This window comes from Alligator sinensis, unplaced genomic scaffold, assembly GCF_000455745.1.
Source record: "Alligator sinensis unplaced genomic scaffold, ASM45574v1 scaffold986_1, whole genome shotgun sequence".
NCBI classification, from domain to species: domain Eukaryota; kingdom Metazoa; phylum Chordata; order Crocodylia; family Alligatoridae; genus Alligator; species Alligator sinensis.
Window position 1 is genome coordinate 59,405 of NW_005843398.1, and position 19,162 is coordinate 78,566.

Consider the following 19,162-nt stretch of genomic DNA (forward strand, 5'->3'; position numbering starts at 1 on the left):
AGTAATTTTCAGATTTAAAATAAATAAATTAGAAACATGTTTTTAAAGAATGGGGCCTAAGTAACTAAATGTGGTGCTGGCTTAGACCCTTTGAAGGCCAAATGCAAAAATGATGACAAAAGCTAAGGCAAAAAAAATCCTGTAGGTGTCCTGAACCTGTGCAGATGCATGAACATCTGAAAGAGGGTATTAGAAATAAGCAGAAAGCCTGCAAGGAAAGAATAAAAGGGTGTGATCATCCAGAAAATCTATACATTAAAGTTCAGACATTTTAGGGATAAAGTGAAAATACTGAGTTAGAGTATCCAGTGCAACCTTAAAACAAATTGTGCGAGGTCATTCAACCATGTAAATGAAAAGCATAATCAAGAAAGAATAAACAGGGATGGTACGGAGTACAATTGTGGTAGGGATTAAAGACAATCTAGTTATGGAACAAAAACTAAAGAAATACTTTGCCTCAGATTTTGTTAAGGCAGACGATGGGGAACAAAGGCAGGATGGAAATAAGGATACAGAAATGGCAAAAACCTCCTTGAAGGAGAAGTAAAATGTGTTTATGTAGGAGATAGGGTTGAGTATTTGATTGATTAAATGATGTTTGGTCAATTGACCACTCAACTATTGGTCAGAAATTGTAGAAAATTGCAAATGCAGTCAAATAATACACAGACAAAGCACAAATTTGCCATTAAGAAATGTGTCCAAAAACAAATATAATATTCATGTCAAGAAAACCTCAAAAAAAATTACTCCCCATAAAATTGCCCATAATCTTTGACCGGTCAAAAACTGTGTTGTCCATTGACCAGTTGATTGACAATATTTGATCTGTAAAATGACTGATTTGCCAATCCTAATAGGAGAAAGTGTATATGAACAACTTCGCATTTTGGCAGTATTGATACATGAAGTAATAGGTCCAACGATTCTTAATCAAACGTTCAAGTCTGAGATGGTATCATAGAATTAAAGACCAGCATCTCTAGTATCCATATGGAAGAAGGAAAGCAACCACAGTCCTGCTAGTATGACCTCCTTTATATATAAATCACTAGAACAAATTTTGAACAAAATACTTGAAGACCTGGAGGAAAATGAAAAAGGCAAAATAAATAAATCACGGACTGTAACTCTACTTACCTAATAGGTGGACTACAATCTGGGCCTTGATGTTAGAGGAAAGCAACAAGACAAGTGACAATTCAGAATAAAAAGAGGAGCAGCTACAAAGAGAGTAAATGACTTGACCGAGGTCACAAAACCATCTCATAGCAGAGCTGGGATTGAAGCCAGGTCTCCTGTTCCCCAGGCACCAGCCAAAAAAGAAGCCCACGCTTTTAAATTGCTGGGATTCTGGGGCCAGGTGGGACCACTTTTTTCCACTGCAGGTTTTTTTGACCCCTTGATATCCAGGAGTCTAATTTTGCCCCCGCACATGGCTTTGAGGCGCTGCAAGGCGCACATGCGTGCTAGTCTGGACTGGTCCTCTGAGGACATAATCCACAAAAGCAAAAATTAAATCAAGTCTGACTCTATATCATGACACAGCAGTCACTTAGCTGGGACAAGGTGCATCTAGAGTTCTGGTTTCTTCTCATAGGACACAAGGTTTTTAAGACTCTGCTAGACGAAGTCTTCACTGGGACAATATAATTGGGGCTTGTCCTGCTTTGAGCAGGTGGCTGGACTAGATGACCCCCTCAGGATCCTTCTAACCCCAATTTTCTATGCTTTGTATGATTTCTATGGCAGCACATGCATGTTGTTTTAATAAGTCACAGAATAATATTATAAAGAGCAATGTGATCAGAGTCCGGGACCCAGTGCCTGTGATCCACCAGACCCTGCTCCCAGATCCTTTTCAACAGTCATACCCCACCCCCCCCAGATATTTATAACCCAATCTGTAACTGTGATTTTGAATATTCCCCTAGATGCAGCAACTTGCATTTATTTCCTTGGACTTAATCCTGTTCTTTCAAGCCCAGCTCCCTAATCTATCAAGATTCATCTGAATTATGTTTCTATCCTCTAGAGTATTTGCACTTCATTCCAGTTTCACATCATCTGAATATTTGCCTGTATATTATGTCATCCAAAAAATTGATTACACCAATTAGCAAACAAAAGCCTTCGATTCTTCATCATCTTGCAATTGATGGCATTTATTTTAGGTAGCGCAGAGAGTAAAATTAGTGCATGAAACATCACTTTCCTACTTCAGCAGTGTTAACACAAAATGACCAAAATCAAGTGTCATTGTACGTACAAAGCTACAGAATAAACCCTCCACCTTCATTTTTTTTAAATAGTTTGCAAACTATAGTATGGAAACAATAATTTCATGATTTAATTATAAAACAAACCTAAGTAAAGTCATGAAAGAAAGATGGGCATATTGTTCTTGGAGATGATCAGCCTGTGGAGCAGCTTCCTCAGGACAGCTTGGATCTCCTTGTTCCTCATGCTGTAGATGACCGGATTCATCAATGGAGGCACCACAGAATACAGAACAGCTGCCAGGAGATCCAGAGGGGACGGGGAGTCAGAGATGGGCTTCATGTAGGTAATGCCGGCAGTGGAAAGAAACAGGGAGACCACGATAAGGTGAGGAATGCAGGTGGAGAAGGCTTTCTGCTGGCCCTGCTCCGAGGGGATTCTCCACACTGCGGTGAAGATCTGAACATAAGACACAACGATGAAAACAAAACAGCCTAAAGCTAGAAACAAACCGAAGGCAGTGGCTGCCAGCTCTCTGTGGTATGTGTCAGAGCAGGAGAGCTTGAGTAGCTGGGGCAGTTCACAAAAGAACTGGTTGATGATATTTGAGTGGCAGAAGGGTAGACTAAAGGTGTTCCCAGTGTGCATTGCTGAATAAATTACACCTGTAGCCCAAGCACAGATAGCCATCCAGATGCAAGCTCTCCTGTTCATTATTATCCCATAATGCAGTGGCTTGCAGATGGCAATGGATCGGTCATATGCCATGATGGTAAGGAATGAAAAGTTGACTGCACAAAAGAGCAAGAAGAGAAAAACTTGGGACACACATCCAGCATAGGAAATTGTCCTGGTGTTTAAGAGAGAATTGGCCATGGACTTGGGGACAATGGCGGAGATGGAGCCAAGGTCAAGGATGGACAAATTTGCCAAAAAATAGTACATGGGGCTGTGGAGGTGGTGGTCTGTAGTTACAACAGTGATAACAAGGAGGTTCCCCACCAGAGCTGCCAGGTATGCTGCGAGAAAAATGAGAAAGTGTAAGATCTGCAACTCCCGAGTGTCAGAGAAGCCCAGGAGGAGGAACTCGGTTACAGTGGTCCAGTTGGGCATCTTCCTTCCCAGGGCACTGTGCAAGTCCTGGGTATAATAGAACAAGGGCAAAGGTAAGGAGGAGAGTAACAAACTCAGTGGCTTTGATATTCCCATCAATAATGTCTCCAAATTTCATGCTAAGAATGTAAATATTTCATTTTTTGCCCCATGGAAAGTTTGATTTTCATAAAGTACTTTTCCCTGACAAGACCCTACATAAAATGTTAACCGAGACACAACCCTGGAGGGGGTTTTCATTTATTTATTTATTTATTTATTTATTTTTTGCTTTAAATCTGAAAGTTTATAGTTTTAAATTGATCTCACTTAGAAAATGTATGCTGGAAACTAATATATGTGAAATAAAATATATTATATAAATAGATGAATTTCTTAGAGCCCCATTCCCACCCCTCCCTCCCTCCCACCTTACACCCAATAAGCTGTATAACATTATCATAATTAATAGCAAAAACATTGAAAATGTCTTCATTCACTCTTGTACCTTTGAATCTATTATACATAAAATACAGTATGATTTCTGTAGCCAGGTTTTTCATCTTTTATATTCTTAAATCTCCTCTGCATCTTACTAAGACAGGACACTTCACTAATGCAGAAAACTTACTGAAATAGTTTTTGTGGTAGTTTCCTTATCTTGTGTCATATTCAGGCTTCCCCTCCCGAGATCCTTTGCTCTCGTCCAGTTGACCTCTCAGATCTCCTCTGCACCAACCACTACTTTAGATCCCCAAAAGAACAGATAACTCAGAGGTCTTTCTCTTCTCCCTGTGTCACTGAACAACTGAAGTAAATCCAGCCAGGTTTCTGACCTTAACCCCGGCTTGTAGAAAAGGAGTGGAGCAAGATGGCAGTTTTTCAGTTCTTTTCTTCCAAAGGCTCTTGGGACTCGTTTCCTGGAGTCCTGCACAGCTCAGAAGGAAACGCCCAGATGTAAACAGTCTGAGCTGTACGGCTGTTAGCAGAACAGCAGAGCTGTGCTCTGGTTTAATCTCCCTCATGATACACATCAAGCCCACAGGGGTGGTCTAGTGGAGGCACTGCATGCGGTGTGCATTGTGGACTGGCTATACCTGGTGCTTGCCCCATGTGTACAGCTCTAGCCCTGCACATCACACAGAACACAAACTGGCCCCAGCACCGTGCACAGCATAAGATGTGAGGGGCCAGCCTGTGGCGCATGTTACCCACAGAAGGTCACTGGGGGTGTGTATTGCATGTGGCATTGGTGATGTGTAGGAGTTGTACGTGGGTGCATGTGCACCCCCTGAGATTGGTGGTGCACCCCCGTGAAAGAAGCTGGTGCCTTGTGTGCAAGTGCCACTTCCCAGTGCCCCACCAACACTCCCGACAGCATCTGTGGACGATTGCCACTGGTCACTCCCAACGCGGCTGGGGGTGTCTGCAGGTGGTTGCTGGCTGTCAGCGCTCGCCACTCCCCCCACCCCAGCCACCGACACTACCACAGCTGCCTGAGGGAGTTGCCCATTTGCTGCCACAACCATTGCCTGCGGGTGGTCGCTGTGCCCCCACAGCTTCTGGGGGCGCGCATCTTTCATGGCATGTGGCATTTGCACCAGGCTAGGTGTGTCTATATGAGATGCTAGGTCACTGTAGCGATGAGCTGCGGCAATGCCATTCATTGCTTTGGCAACATAGTGTTGGCAGGCACTAACCAAGATGCTGCCGCTACTGTGCAGTAGCAATGAACTCCTGAGCAGTACTTCATGGCTACTGCACAGTAGGCTTTGAAATGACCCAAGTGCCTTCGGGACTGCACAGTCGTGGCGGGTACTGCGTGTTCGTTTAGTTCTCGCTAAAGAAAGTCCTACATGACTGCACAGTAAAAAGTGCCCAGTGGGACAGATGTGTAGCTGACTGTGCACACTGGATCCTATGTGTAGAGTGGGGCCATGCCCAATCGAGACAAATCCCCAAACTAGTACATAGGGCTAGCCTGGCACAGGTGCCACATAAAGCATACATCCCTGTGCAGACTCATGCCATGTACAGCCCATGGCAGGCAGGCTCCACAAGGAGCATCAAGGGATCAGAGACTTGTTCATGGACCTTATGTCTCTTGCCTGATGGTTGTCAGAGCCTGATCTGACAATATGTGTCTCTGTCCTTTAGCCTCCATGATAACTTACTGGACTGGTGGCTCCCACTTGGGACGGGGGTTGGTGGGAATCCAGCAGCTACAAGATTCATGCTGTTTGGAATTCACTGTCTTCATGGATGTTCCCATGGCCAGAAGCAATGATCCCATCATGGGAGAAATTAAAAAAAAAAAAAAACAACCTTTCCCAGTCCCCAAATTAGGATTTCACTACTCCTAAACCTTTTAAGACAGATGCTTATTTATTTTCTTCTTGAAAAAGTTGAATGAGCAGATTCCACAATTTCCACAAGCCAGTTGTATAAGTAAGATAGGTGGAGGGGCAGTGGGGCACTAACCCAGGTGTAGTGGGAGTTAGGTGCCTATCCTTCTTAGATAGGTTGAAAAGCTCTTTGGAAATCTGGGTATCATGAAGAACACGCGCCCCCAGCAGCTGGGGGGCACAGCTGCACTGGCAGTGGTGGGAGCGCGGTGATGGCAGCAGGAGTGTGGCAGTGGTAAGCACAGAGCTCCCACAGATGCCGCTGGTGCTGTTGGCAGTGCAGGGGAGCAGCGGGTGGCGAACGCTGAACAGGGGTCAGCAACCACCCCCAGGCACCACTGGCAGCAGTGGCAGTGGCCAGCGGCAATTGTGGACGGCTTGCAGAGCCCGCCAGTGGTTTCAGTGATGGGGTGGTCAGCGGTGTCTGCCTGCAGGCACTGCTGACACTGTTGAGAGTGCTTTTTTTTGGGGGTGCACCACCATGCTCAGGGGGTGCACATGTACCCACGTACACCTGCTGCGGGTTGCCCCTAAGCATAGTAACTGAGATGGAGCCAAGATCCAAGACGGACAGAGTAATCAAGAAAAAGAACAAGGGGGAATGAAGTTTGTAGTTAAGAGTTACAATTGTGATGATGAGATACCCCACCAGGGCTGCCAAGTATGCTGCTAGACAGATAACAAAGTGTAAGATCTGGAACTCCCAAATATTGGAAAAGCCCAGGAGCAGGAACTCAGCCAGGTGGTTTGGTTGGACATTTCCCTCTTCAATGCATTGTGCAGGGCCTGTGAAGGAAGGACAAGGACAGTGGTCAAGATCAGAGTTACAAATATAACAGGAGGGAGTCTCATGTCAGAAACAGCTCATGAACTAACTGCCTGTACTGTCTATCTTTAAGTGCTGTAAAGTTGTAAGTGGAAAGTATTATTGCTGGGAATATGGCCTTTTAAGTATAAAAGAATTCCACACAAGTCCTTATCTGTGGGCATATATATAAAAAAATGAACAACCCAAAAGATATTTCAGAACAAAACAATATCAATAATTATGAATATCGGTTATGCAATATCTCAGACGGTTTGCCTTTTAATTGCTTCATGCTCTCATTCTCCTCATTTCAGATCTGACTATGAAACCATCTCCCTTCATCAACTTGGCAGACCAGAGTGTGGCACTTTATATTTGATTTTTAATAGCAACAACAGGAAAAGAACGAACCTCAGCAAACATCAAGGCCACAGCAAGATCTTGCACACTGCCCACAGCACTTGAGAATACAATAAGATGCTGGTCAATAAACTGCTAACATGCCCCTCTTTCCCCTTCCCTGCTATATACAGCATAAACATAGACACCATCTTAAGTGTCAGTTTGTCTGAAAAGAATGTATTCTGAGTTCTCCCTGCCATGTGGTTATAAGCTGATTTATATGGTCCCCATCCTCATCTGGATGGTAATCTCTTTACCAGGATAGGCCAATACCATCCTTCTGTCACCTCCACTTTGTGTCATTGATCTTTGTCATTTGGGTACAAGATCTTTAAGCTCTTTTGGGCAAGGGGTGCTTTTCACTATGCATTTGCTCATCGCACTTTGTTGGGTCCCCTGACCCTAATTTGAGAGGCACTCGGATATAAAAAAGACATTTTCAGGGGTATGAACTGTGGGGCTTGCTGAGTTCTTCCTCCTTCAGGCATTTTTCTGGAAAAAGCAACCGAATCTGGATGCAATGACTGAGGTGGGATTGTAATCCTGGTGTTGCTGGGCAATACTGAATCTCTGCCATGGGGTTTAGGATTTAAGCCTGGAAGCATATTTCTTATAAGAAAATGTCTCCTCTTAAAGACATAATGTTTTGCAATATGTGTTACAGTATTTCTTCCAAAGCATAAGTTTATGTAGAAGAACTAAAAATAAAATATATGTATGGAAGGATTATTTGGTTTAAATCTTCAGTCTCTATGAGCTTTTCATTGAATATCTCTGTGCGGGCCGGGAGCGACCCGAGCCCTTTTTCGCGCTGCACGCGGGCTGTGGCCAGCAGCCCGGGCACGCGGGGGCGGAGAGGGAAGGCCGTCGAGCTGGAATTAGGCACGGACGCGTAGCGGGAGGTTAATTGTTTACTTACACCGAGATGGCAGTGGTGTAGGCTGGAAAGCTTGATTAAGTTGCAGTTACAGACAGACAACACAGACGGTCTCGTGGAGGTTGCTAGGCTCCACGGTGCAGAGCTCCGGATGCTCTGGGTGAACGAGCCACCAAAGTAGAATTCATAAGTACGTCTTATAAGAGTTGCGTTCGAAGACGGGAAGAGGTGGGCGGTGGATCAGGCCGCCACGCTCCTCTGGATCTCACACAGGGTTTCTATTACCCTGCCATGTACAACTTCCTGTTGTTCGCCGGCAGCGGGACCTGGTGTCCTAGGCCATGCTCCGGCATGAGGCTGAAAGGCTCTTAATTTCTGCCACCCTCACCCCTATTCTAACGCCCTCTGTGACACCATGTGAAATACCCACCACCGTGATCGCCTGAAGGGTGCAACCGTCAGGCCAGAAGGGGTCTAGAAGGAAAGCAGAATGACTCAGCCTGTGGGGCCCTGTGCATCCCCGGTGCCCCTCGGCTCCCAGCTTCCCCGTAGCTTCTTCCTCTGCTGTCTGCACTACCGGCTTTGCTGCTGGCTTTCCAGCCTGCTCCTTCAGCGGTTTCTTCACCAGCTGCTTTGTCGGCTCCTCTGATGGCTCTGTTGCCGGCTCCTCTGCTGGATCTCTCACTGGCTTCACAGCCGGCTCCTTTGCCAGCTCCTCTGCCGGCTTCGCTGCTGGCTCTCTCACCAGCTTCGCTGCCAGCTTCGCTGCCGCTGCCACTGCCGCTGCTGACTCCCTCACTGGTTTCGCTGCCACAGCTGCATCAGCAGCTGCTTTCGCCGTCCTGGGCAGTCAGCCACCGCGGGTGCGTGCTGCTTGCCTCGGGTCCTCCTGTGGGCTCTCTGATAGCCTGGCCGCCCCCAGTGCCCTCGGGGTTTCTCCTTATTTCCGCCAGGTGGTGTCTCCTGCTGACATCACCCGGCCCCAACTGAATATGGATGCAGCTAATGAACCGCACGGGCGGTTTTCCCATGCATGCTCCCCTGCTCCTTCTGGCCCCTGCGAATGGTAAGTAGGGGCTTTCTTCCTCTTCTATTTTGGCCTGGGGTTCCCCCATAGCCCCGGCATCCCCCTATTCTAAACCAGCATCCTGGGGACAAGCTCTAATTACAACAGCTCTCAGAGCCACTCTAATTAAAGCACACTCCCATGTCCCACTCCCAGAGCACTTGTATAAATGCCCTGTGCTGTTTAGTTAATGTGCATTAGAACAGGCTAATGTGCATTTTCCTAGTACATCACAATGGAGGGTGCATATATACAAGCACCAAGGCTCCTCCAATGTGCTGGAATTCCAGCATGTCAGAGCAGACTCAATTAATGAAGTCTGCTGGACATGGTAATTACCGTGCTCCAGCAGCCTCCAGCATCTCATGTATCAGTGTCCCTGTGCTTAAAAATGGCAGCGGGGGTACTTGAACTGAAGCTCATTGAATTAACTTTAATTCAAGCACCCTCACTACCATTTTTAAACATGGGGAGGCTGACACATGAGATGTGGTGGTGCTCTCGGAGCCACTCTAATTACAGCACCACTCCCCCCACCCCTCAGAGCATGTGTAAAGGTGTGCGGAGATACTAGATTTAATGTGCATTAACTAAAGAATGTTAATGCATGTGTAGTGCTCAGAAATGAGGAGATCTGACTCCAGAATCATCTCAGCCAAGGGAGGTTTGAACCCACATCACCCTCTTCCCGGAAATGAATCCCATCATAAATAAAAGTTAATGTGCTTAAAGTAAATGAATAAATGCATTGATCAAATTCTGAATGATTCAAAGAAAATGGCTAATCCCAATGACTTGAGTAGGATGATTACTTGATATTATTCTTTTGATGTATGCTCACTCGTCTGGACTCACCCTCTGAGGACACAATCTACAAAAGCAAAAATTAAATCAAGTCTTACTTGATATCAAAACACAGCAGTCACTTATCTGGGACAAGGTGCATCTAGAGTTCTGGTTTCTTCTCATAGGACACAAGGTTTTTAAGACCCTGCCAGATGAAGCCTTCACTGGGACAATATAGTTGGGGCTTGTCCGGCTTTGAAGAGGTGGTTGGACTAGATGACCCCCTGAGGATCCTTTCAACCCCAATTTTCTATGCTTTGTATGATTTCTATGGCAGCACAAGCATGTTGCATTAATAAGCCACAGAATAATACTAGAAAGAGCAATGTGATTAGGGGCCAAAACCCAGTGCCTGTGATCCACCAAACCCCTCCCTCCCCAGATCCTTTTCAACAATCATACCTTCCAGCCATTTATAACCCAATCTGTATCTGTGCTTTTGAATATTCTCCCCTAGAAGCAGCAACTTGAATTTATTTCCTTGGACTTAATCCTGTTCTTTCAAGCCCAGCTCCCCAATCTATCAAGATTCATTTGAATTATGTTTTTATCCTCTAAAGTGTTTGCACTTCATTCCAGTTTCACATCATCTGGATACTTGCCTGTATATTCTGTCATCCAAATAATTGATTACACCAATCATTGAACAAAAGTCTTCCATTCATCATCTTGCAATTGATGGCATTTATTTTAGGTGGCACAGATGATAAAATTGATGCATGAAACATTGCTTTCCTGCTTCATCAGCGTTAACACAAAATGACTGAAGTTAAGTGTCATTGTATGTACAAAGCTACAGAATGAACCCACCACCTTCATTTTTTGTAAACAGGTTGCACACGGTAGTATGAAAACAAGAATTTAATGACTTAATTATAAAAGAAACATAAGTAAATCAAAGTCATGAAAGAAAGATGGACATATTGTTCTTGGACAGGAGCTGCCTGTGGAGCAGTTTCCTCAGGGCAGCTTGGATCTCCCTGTTCCTCATGCTGTAGATGACCGGATTCATCAATGGAGGCAGCACAGAATACAGAACACCTTTCAGGAGATCCAGAGGGCACAGGGAGTCAGAGATAGGCTTCAAGTAGGCAGTGCCGCCAGTGGATAGAAACAGGGCGACCACAATCAGATGAGGAATGCAGGTGGAGAAGGCTTTCTGCTGGCCCTGCTCAGGGGGGATTCTCCACACTGCGGTGAAGATCTGAACATACGACACAATGATGAAAACAAAACAGACTAAACATAAAAACACACTGAAGGCAAGAGCTGTCAGCTCTCTGTGGTATGTGTTAGTGCAGGAGAGCTTGAGTAGCTGGGGCACTTCACAGAAGAACTGGTTGATGATATTTGAGTGGCAGAAGGGTAGACTAAAGGTGTTCTCAGTGTGCAGTGCAGAGTAGATGACACCAGCAGCCCAAGTACCAGCAACTGTTTGGACGCAAGCTCTCCTGTTAATAATTATCCCATAGTGCAGTGGCTTGCAGATGGCAATGGATCGGTCATATGCCATGATGGGAAGGGATGAAAAGTTGACTGCACAAAAGAGCAAGAAGAGAAAAACTTGGGACACACATCCAGCATAGGAAATTGTCCTGGTGTTTAAGAGAGAATTGGCCATGGACTTGGGGACAATGACGGAGATGGAGCCAAGGTCAAGGATGGACAAATTTGCCAAAAAACAGTACATGAGGCTGTGGAGGTGGTGGTCTGTAGTTACAACAGTGATAACAAGGAGGTTCCCCACCAGAGCTGCCAGGTATGCTGCGAGGATGACAAAGTGTAAGATCTGCAGCTCCTGAGTGTCAGAGAAGCCCAGGAGGAGGAACTCGGTTACACTGGTCCAGTTGGGCATCTTCCTTCCCAGGGCCCCGTGGAAGTCCTGGGTATAATAGAACAAGGGCAGTGGTAAGGAGGAGAGTAACAAACTCAGTGGCTTTGATTTTCCCATCAATAATGTGTCCAAATTTCATGCTAAGAATGTAGATCTTCAATTTTTTGCCCTATGGATAATTTGATTTTAATAAATTACTTTTCCCTAACAAGAGCTTACATAAAAGGAAATATTATGATCTGAAATTCTCTAATTTATCCAGCTCACCTTCACAATGTATGCTGGAAAGAAATACGTGTGAAATGAAATATATTGCACAACATTTGATTGCCTTAGGAGTCCTATTCCCTACCCACCCTCCACACTACACCCAATAAACTGTATACGTTTATCTGAATTAATAGCAAAAACATTGAAAATGTCTTCATTCACTCTTGTCGGTTTGAGTCTATTATACATAAAATGCAGCATGATTTGTGTAGCCTGGTTTTCCAACTTTTATATTCTTAAATCTCTTCTGCAACTTACTAAGACCGGACACTTCACTGATGCAGAAAACTGACTGAAATTTTTTTTGTGGAAATGTCCTGATCTTGTGTCATATTCAGGCTTCCCCTGTCAAGATCCTTTGCTCTTGTCCAGTTGATCTCTCAGATCTCCTCTGCACCAACCACTAGTCTAGATCCCCAAAAGAACAGATAACTCAGAGGTCTTTCTCTGCTCCCTCTGACACTGAACGACTGCAGTAAATCCAACCAGGTTTCTGACTGTGCAGATGACCTCAACCACATCTTGTAGAAAAGGAGTGAAGCAAGACAGCAATTTTTCAGTTGTTTTCTTCCAAAGGCTCATGGGACTCATTCCCTGGAGTCCTCCACAGCTCAGAAGGAAAGCCCAGATGTAAACAGTCTGAGCTGTACAGATGTTAGCAGAACAGCAGAGCTGTGCTCTGGTTTAATCTCTCTCACAACACGTCATGGGATCTCTGAGGAGGCCCTGAGCTTCTCTATCTGGCTCTATTGTCCCAGTTAGCCAGCCTGGGCATCTTAGCATGCAGAGAGGCACCAAGCTGCAATTGGGTTAGGTCCTTTGTAGTTTTGCATGTATAACCTGAAAATAAAAGTTAGGTTGTAAGGTGCAAAAAAAAAAAAAAATAATTCTAAATATAATTAATATATTCCATAACTCAGACAAACAAGCTCCATTGCAAGGCATCACATTGACAAAATATTAGCTCAGCAATCATTAGTAGGGTCCTTGTTCTTAATCTACTGTCATGAATATGACAGCCCTTTAGACCACTTTCCCCTGAGTTTTATGCATACTGGGTCCCAGCTCCCCCTCATTTCTTCCACCATCAGCTTCCCTTGGACCTAGCCGTGTCAAACACAGATGGACTCCAACTGCCAGATCAAGCCCACAGGGTTGGTCTAGTGGAGGTGCTGCATGCAACATGCCTTCACTGGGACAATATAGTTGGGGCTGGTCCTGCTTTGAGGAGGGGTTTGGACTAGATTACCCCCTGAGGACACTTCCAGCTCCAGTTTTCTATGATTTTTATGTTTTCTATGGCAGCACAAGCATGTTGCATTAATAAGCCACAGAATAATACTATAAAGAGCAATGTGATCAGAGGCCAGGACCCAGTACCCAATTTTAGTTCTCTCAATCTCTCCTCACATGGCTTGCCTTCAACCATTTATCACTTTTGCCACCTATCTCTGAACTTCTCTTATTCATATTCCTAAAAATGTGGAGCCCATAAATTCACACAGTAATGTAGTAGTCACACACTTGCCTGTCTATACACAAATGCCAGGAGCTTGGGGAATAAACAGGAGGAACTTGTCCTCCTGCTAAATGAATATAACCATGATGTCATAGGGATAATGGAGACCTGGTGGGACTCCACCCTTGACGGGGTCACAGGTATAGACTTCTATACCCTGTACAGGAGGGATTGAATGGACAAAAGGGGCGGAGGTGTAGCTCTCTAAGTCAAGTAAAGCTATGCATCCCTCTAGCTGACATTGGCACCCATGGTGGAAGACTTGAGATCCTCTGGGTTAAAATCCATGGGGAACATGGCAAAGGGGATACTATGGTGGGAGTCTACTACAGACCCCATACCCAGGGTCAAGAGCTTGACCAGGAGTTTGCCTGGGAATTGGCTGAGGCCTCACGCTCCCGGTGTATGGTTGTCATAGGAGACTTTAACTACCCAGACATCTCATGGGAAGAGCACTCAGCTGAAGCTGAGCAGTTGCAAAGCTTTCTCTCATGCGTGGATGAGCTCTATCTGATGCAGGAAGTCTTCGGGCCAGCAAGAGGTAAAGCGCTGCTCGACCTGGTACTGGCAACTGGGGGTGACCTAATCAGCAACCTAATGATCGAAGGGAAGCTGGGTGAAAGTGACCATGAGCTGATCACCTTCACCATCTGCCGTAAAGCTGGCAAGTCAGTCAGTAATACAGAAGTCCTTGACTTCAGGAAAGCTGATTTTGACAAGCTAAGGAGGCTTGTCAGTGAGGCCATAAAGAGCCACAACCCAAAGGGAAGGGGAGTTCAGGACGAGTGGTTGCTTCTCAAGGCAGCAGTTCTGGATGCGTAAGCAAAGTCTATCCCGTCTCGGAGGAAAGGCAGCAAAAGGGCACAGCAGTCCCCTTGGCTCTCCAGGGAACTGGTGGACCTCCTATGTCTTAAAAGGAAGACCTACAAAGGATGGAGGACTGGAACCACCACCAAGGAGGAATACTCTGCTGTGGTCTGGACCTGCAGAGAACAAACCAGGAAAGCCAAGGCTGCGATGTAACTCCAGCTACCTACAAATATCAAGGACAATAAAAAGTCCTTTTTTAGATATGTGGAGAGCTGGAGGAAAAGCAAGGGCAACATTGGACCCCTGCTGAAACCAGATAGGACAACTGACAACCGATGCCAATGAAAAAGCAAACTTGCTAAATGGGTACTTTCCATCAGTTTTTCACCAGTCCCATAGGACACCCCTTCCCACTGTGGGTCAGGGATGCCCGGGTGAGGGAGACTGGCCTGGGTGAGGGAGACCATAGTGGAGGGGATATAACTGTAGGAGTCTATTAGAGACCTCCTAACCAGGAGGAAGAGCTTGACCATGACTTTGCTAGGGAACTAGAAGAAGCTGTACGCTTTCAGTGCATGGTCATCATCAGCAACTTCAAGCACCCTGACATCTCATGGGAAGAGCATTCAGCCAAACACTTCCTCACTTGCATTGAGGAGCTCTGCTTGACTCAAGAAGTCTACCAGTCAATAAGAGGTAGGGGTCTGCTGTATCTGGTACTGGCCATAGGGGATGATTCAAGGTTTATTTACTGTAGTTAAGATATGGGCTAATTCTACTAAGTTTAATGTGATCAAACTCCCATTGGATCCCAAAGCACTTCTCTTTGGTAAGTACTGTTTCAGTAAAACTAGATAATTTGGTAAAATCTTATTAATGCCAACTTGAGGTCAAACACTTCATACATACATACAATATCATGAGAACTGGTACCCATCTGTCTGTCTGCCCTACAGAGGGAACAAGAGAAAAAAATGAGGTTGCGTAATAAGATGTCCAACATTTCTACTGTCTCACTGTCTATTCACTTGCACTCCATTGTTTAAATCCCCTACCTATTAGTGATGCAGTTAATAATAATAAAATCACAATTCTATTATTTGAATAATTCTAATAATAATCAGAATCAAAATTAATAACAATAGGATAGAAGGGCTTCAAGAATCATGTGGTTCCCACCCTGCACAAATGCAACAACGTTACTCCAAAATTATCCCTGACCTATGTCCATCCAACCTCTTCTTGAAAACCTCCAATGAAGGAGACTCCACAACTTCCCTGGGCAATCTATTAAATGTCCTCACTTCTCTGAAAAAAGGGTGCTTTTTTTCCTCAAATCGAATCTAAAATTACTTTCCTTAAATTGGAAGCTTGACATCCTTCTCTATGCAGCAATGGAGAACTGTTGATTTTCACCCACTACTGCATGGCATTTATTCAGATATTTCTGTTTTGATGTGCCCCCTTAATTGCCTTTTCTACCAGATAAATATGCCTAGTTCTCTCAACCTCTTCTTGCATGGCTTGTATTCCAACCCGTTATCATTCATGTCACCTATCTCTGAACTTCCCTAACTTTTCAATATATTTTTTTAAAATATAGAGCCCAGAACTTCACATAACAGTCTAGATGAAGCCTAACCAGCAGCATGTACATTGGCACTATAGGATCATAGAAGCATAGAAACATAAAACCAGGAGGGACCTGTGCAATCATCAAGTCCAATCCCCTGCCATGGGCAGGAAGTTATAGGGCTCAGATGTGCTCCTGTCCAGCCTCATCTTGAACACCTCCAAGGAGGCTGACTGCACCACCTCTGCTGGGAGTGTGTTCCAGATTCTAGTGACCCTTACACAGAAGAAGTTTTTCCTCATGTCTAACCTGAATTTACCCTCTATTAGTTTATGCCCATGTGTCCTCATCTTCCTTTGATGTGCCTTCCTGAATAGTTGCTCTCCTAGTTATTGATGCTCCCCCCTGATATGCTTGTAGGCAGTTATCAAGTCACCTCTCAGCCTTCTCTTACTCAGCCTGAACAGACCCAGTTCTCGGAGTCTCTCCTCATAGGGCATACCCTCCATGCCCTTACCCATATCGGTGGCCCGTCTTTGTACCTTCTTGACCTTATCCACATTCTTCTTGAAGTGTGGTGCCTACAACGGGGCACAGTACTCCAGTTGAGGCTGACTAGAGAGGGAGAAGCACCTCCCCAGATCTATTGGCCACACATCTGCTGATGCATGCCAGAGTTTTATTGTCCCTTCTGGCAACCTCATTATACTGTTGGTTTATATTCATGTTCCAGTCAGTTGTGCCCCCGCCCCTGTCTCATTCAGATGCTGTGCCAACCAGAGGATCACCACCCACTGTATATTTGTGGTGAAGGTTCTTCCTACCCAGGTGAAGGACCTTGCACTTCTCCCTCCCTGTTAAACCTCATCTGAATATATTCCACCCATAAATCCGGTCTGTCAAGGTCATCCTGATCTTTGCCCTATTTTCTGGTGCACCCATGTATCCGCACAGCTTGGTAATGTCTGCTGACTTAATCAAAGAACCTTCCACCCCCTTGTCCACATTATTAATGAATATATTAAATAGCACGGTTCCAAGCACCAATCCATATCAACTCCCATGATTTCTAACTAATACTTGTCTTGTTGCAGCCTAAACTGCATTCATGTTTTTGTAGCTACATCAAATTGGTGACTCGTGTTGAGTCTGTGATCCACCAGCTCCCCAAGATCCTTTTCAACAATGCTGCCACACAACCATTTATAACCCAGCTTGTATTTGTGCTTTTAATTATTCTTCCCTATGTGCAACAACTTGCATTTATTTCCTTGGACTTCATCCTTTTGTTTCTAGCCCAGCTTCCCAGTCTATCCAGATACATTTGAAGTCTCTGCTTATCCTCTAAAGTGTCTGCAGTTCATCCCGGCTTCACAAAATCTGGACATTTGCCTATATGCAAATAATTTATTACACTAACTGGTAAACAAAAGTCTTCCATTGGGCATCTTGCAACTGGTGGAATTTATTTTAGGTGGCACAGATGGTAAAATTGATGCATGAAACATTGCTTTCCCACATCAATGGTGTTAACGCATAATGACCCAAGTCAAGTGTTATTCTACGTACAAAACTACAGACTTAACCCATCACCTTTATTGTTTTCATGATATAGTGTGCAACCAACATACAAAAAAAAAGATTTCAGGAGTTAATTATTATTTCTGGAGTATTTTCCATAAAACCTTTTGAGCAGTTTCCTCAGGGCAGCTTGGATCTCCTTGTTCCTCATGCTGTAGATGACCGGATTCATCAATGGAGGCACCACAGAATACAGAACAGCTGCCAGGAGATCCAGAGGGGATGGGGAGTCATGGATGGGCTTCATGTAGGCAATTGCACCAGTGGAAAGAAGCAGGAAGACCATAGTAAGGTGAGGAATGCAGGTGGAGAAGGCTTTCTGATGGCCCCGCTGAGAGGGGATTGTCCACACTGCGGTGAAGATCTGAACATACGACACAACGATGAAAACAAAACAGCCTAAACATAAAAACACACTGAAGGCAAGAGCTGCCAGCTCTCTGTGGTATGTGTCAGAGCAGGAGAGCTTGAGTAGCTGGGGTATTTCACAGAAGAACTGGTTGATGATATTTGAGTGGCAGAAGGGGAGACTAAAGGTGTTCCCAGTGTGCAGTGCAGAGTAGATGACACCAGCAGCCCAAGCACAGACAGTCATCTGGATGCAAGCTCTCCTGTTCATTATTATCTTATAATGCAGTGGCTTGCAGATGGCAACATACCGGTCGTATGCCATAACCGTGAGAAGACACATATTTACTTCCAGGAAGCAGAAGAGACAAAACACTTGGGCAACACATCCAGCATAGGAAATCCACCTGGTGTTCAATAAAGAGTTAGACATGGATTTGGGCACAGTCACTGAGATGGAGCCAAGGTCTAGGATGAATACATTTTTCAAAAAGAAGTACATTGGGGAATGCAGGTGGTGGCTGAGGGCTACAGCTGCGATTATTAGGAGATTCGCCATCAGGGTTGCCAGGTATGCAGCTAGGAAGAGGAGGAAGTGTAAGATCTTCAGCTCCCGAGTGTCAGAAAACCCCAGGAAGAGGAATCCTGTCCCTGTGGTTCTGTTGGACATTTTTCTCCTCGGTGCCTTGTGCAAAGCCAGTGAAGGGAGAACAAAAGCGGCAATCAGGGTCAGAGCAACAAATGTACGGGGTAAGCTCACACCAGCAGTAACATCTCGACCAAAATGTCAAAGGTGCCCATGTGGGACTGCTGGCAACAATTTAGTGGAAAGCGGGTTTTCTGGTGTTTTTCTTGTTACACCTATTATGTTTTCTGTAAAAGTTGTTGCTTGTTGCCATACCTTTTTAAACATCTGGGCCATCTAAAAAGCATATTTCAGGGAAAAAGAAAACATGTAAAAAATTATTTTAATTGATCCTGTAATCATGGAGTCTGTTGTTTCATTGCCTTCTTTCTCCTTCTCCTCCAAGGACTCTCTATGAATAAACCCATCTCCCCATAGTAAACTGGCACACTGATGGGATATAGCCAGACCCAGGAAACAGCTGGGGAAGAAGAACAGTGGCCTGAGGTGCTGAATCAGTCATCTATGATCCATCAGAAACAGCACTGGAATAAAATTATCCATATGCTCTTTTTAGCAGGCAGTAATTCTGCATTTGATATTTCCCTAACAGAAGCAAGGCAAGAACTACAGCAACAGTCAGTGGCCCAGGAACAGCAATCTCTCATTACACAGAGTAGGGTTGTTCATTTTGTGAGATGTCTCCCCTGGGTTGGACTGGACTGGATTCGATCAACTGCAACCCATTTGCCCACATGCTAACTGATGTTGCCAGAGATCTCCAGCAGATGGTTGGGATAGAATTTCCCTTCACAAAAATGATGCTGACACTTCCCCTAAACATCAAATATATCCATGCGACTTCTAATTTGATTCCTACTAT

General features: G+C 44.9%; 2 protein-coding genes across 2 annotated transcripts; both read right to left on the bottom strand.

Annotated features, from left to right (window-relative positions):
- Positions 1–2,379: 2,379 nt before the first annotated feature.
- On the bottom strand, positions 2,380–3,336 carry LOC102372531 (olfactory receptor 14C36-like). Its single transcript, XM_014527264.1, has one exon. It carries the CDS (start codon positions 3,334–3,336, stop codon positions 2,380–2,382), a length of 957 nt encoding a protein of 318 aa, XP_014382750.1.
- A 14,040-nt stretch (positions 3,337–17,376) lies between these two features.
- On the bottom strand, positions 17,377–17,979 carry LOC112548679 (olfactory receptor 14C36-like). The gene has a single exon (XM_025195092.1). It carries the CDS (start codon positions 17,977–17,979, stop codon positions 17,377–17,379), a length of 603 nt encoding a protein of 200 aa, XP_025050877.1.
- Between the last annotated feature and the right edge of the window lie 1,183 nt (positions 17,980–19,162).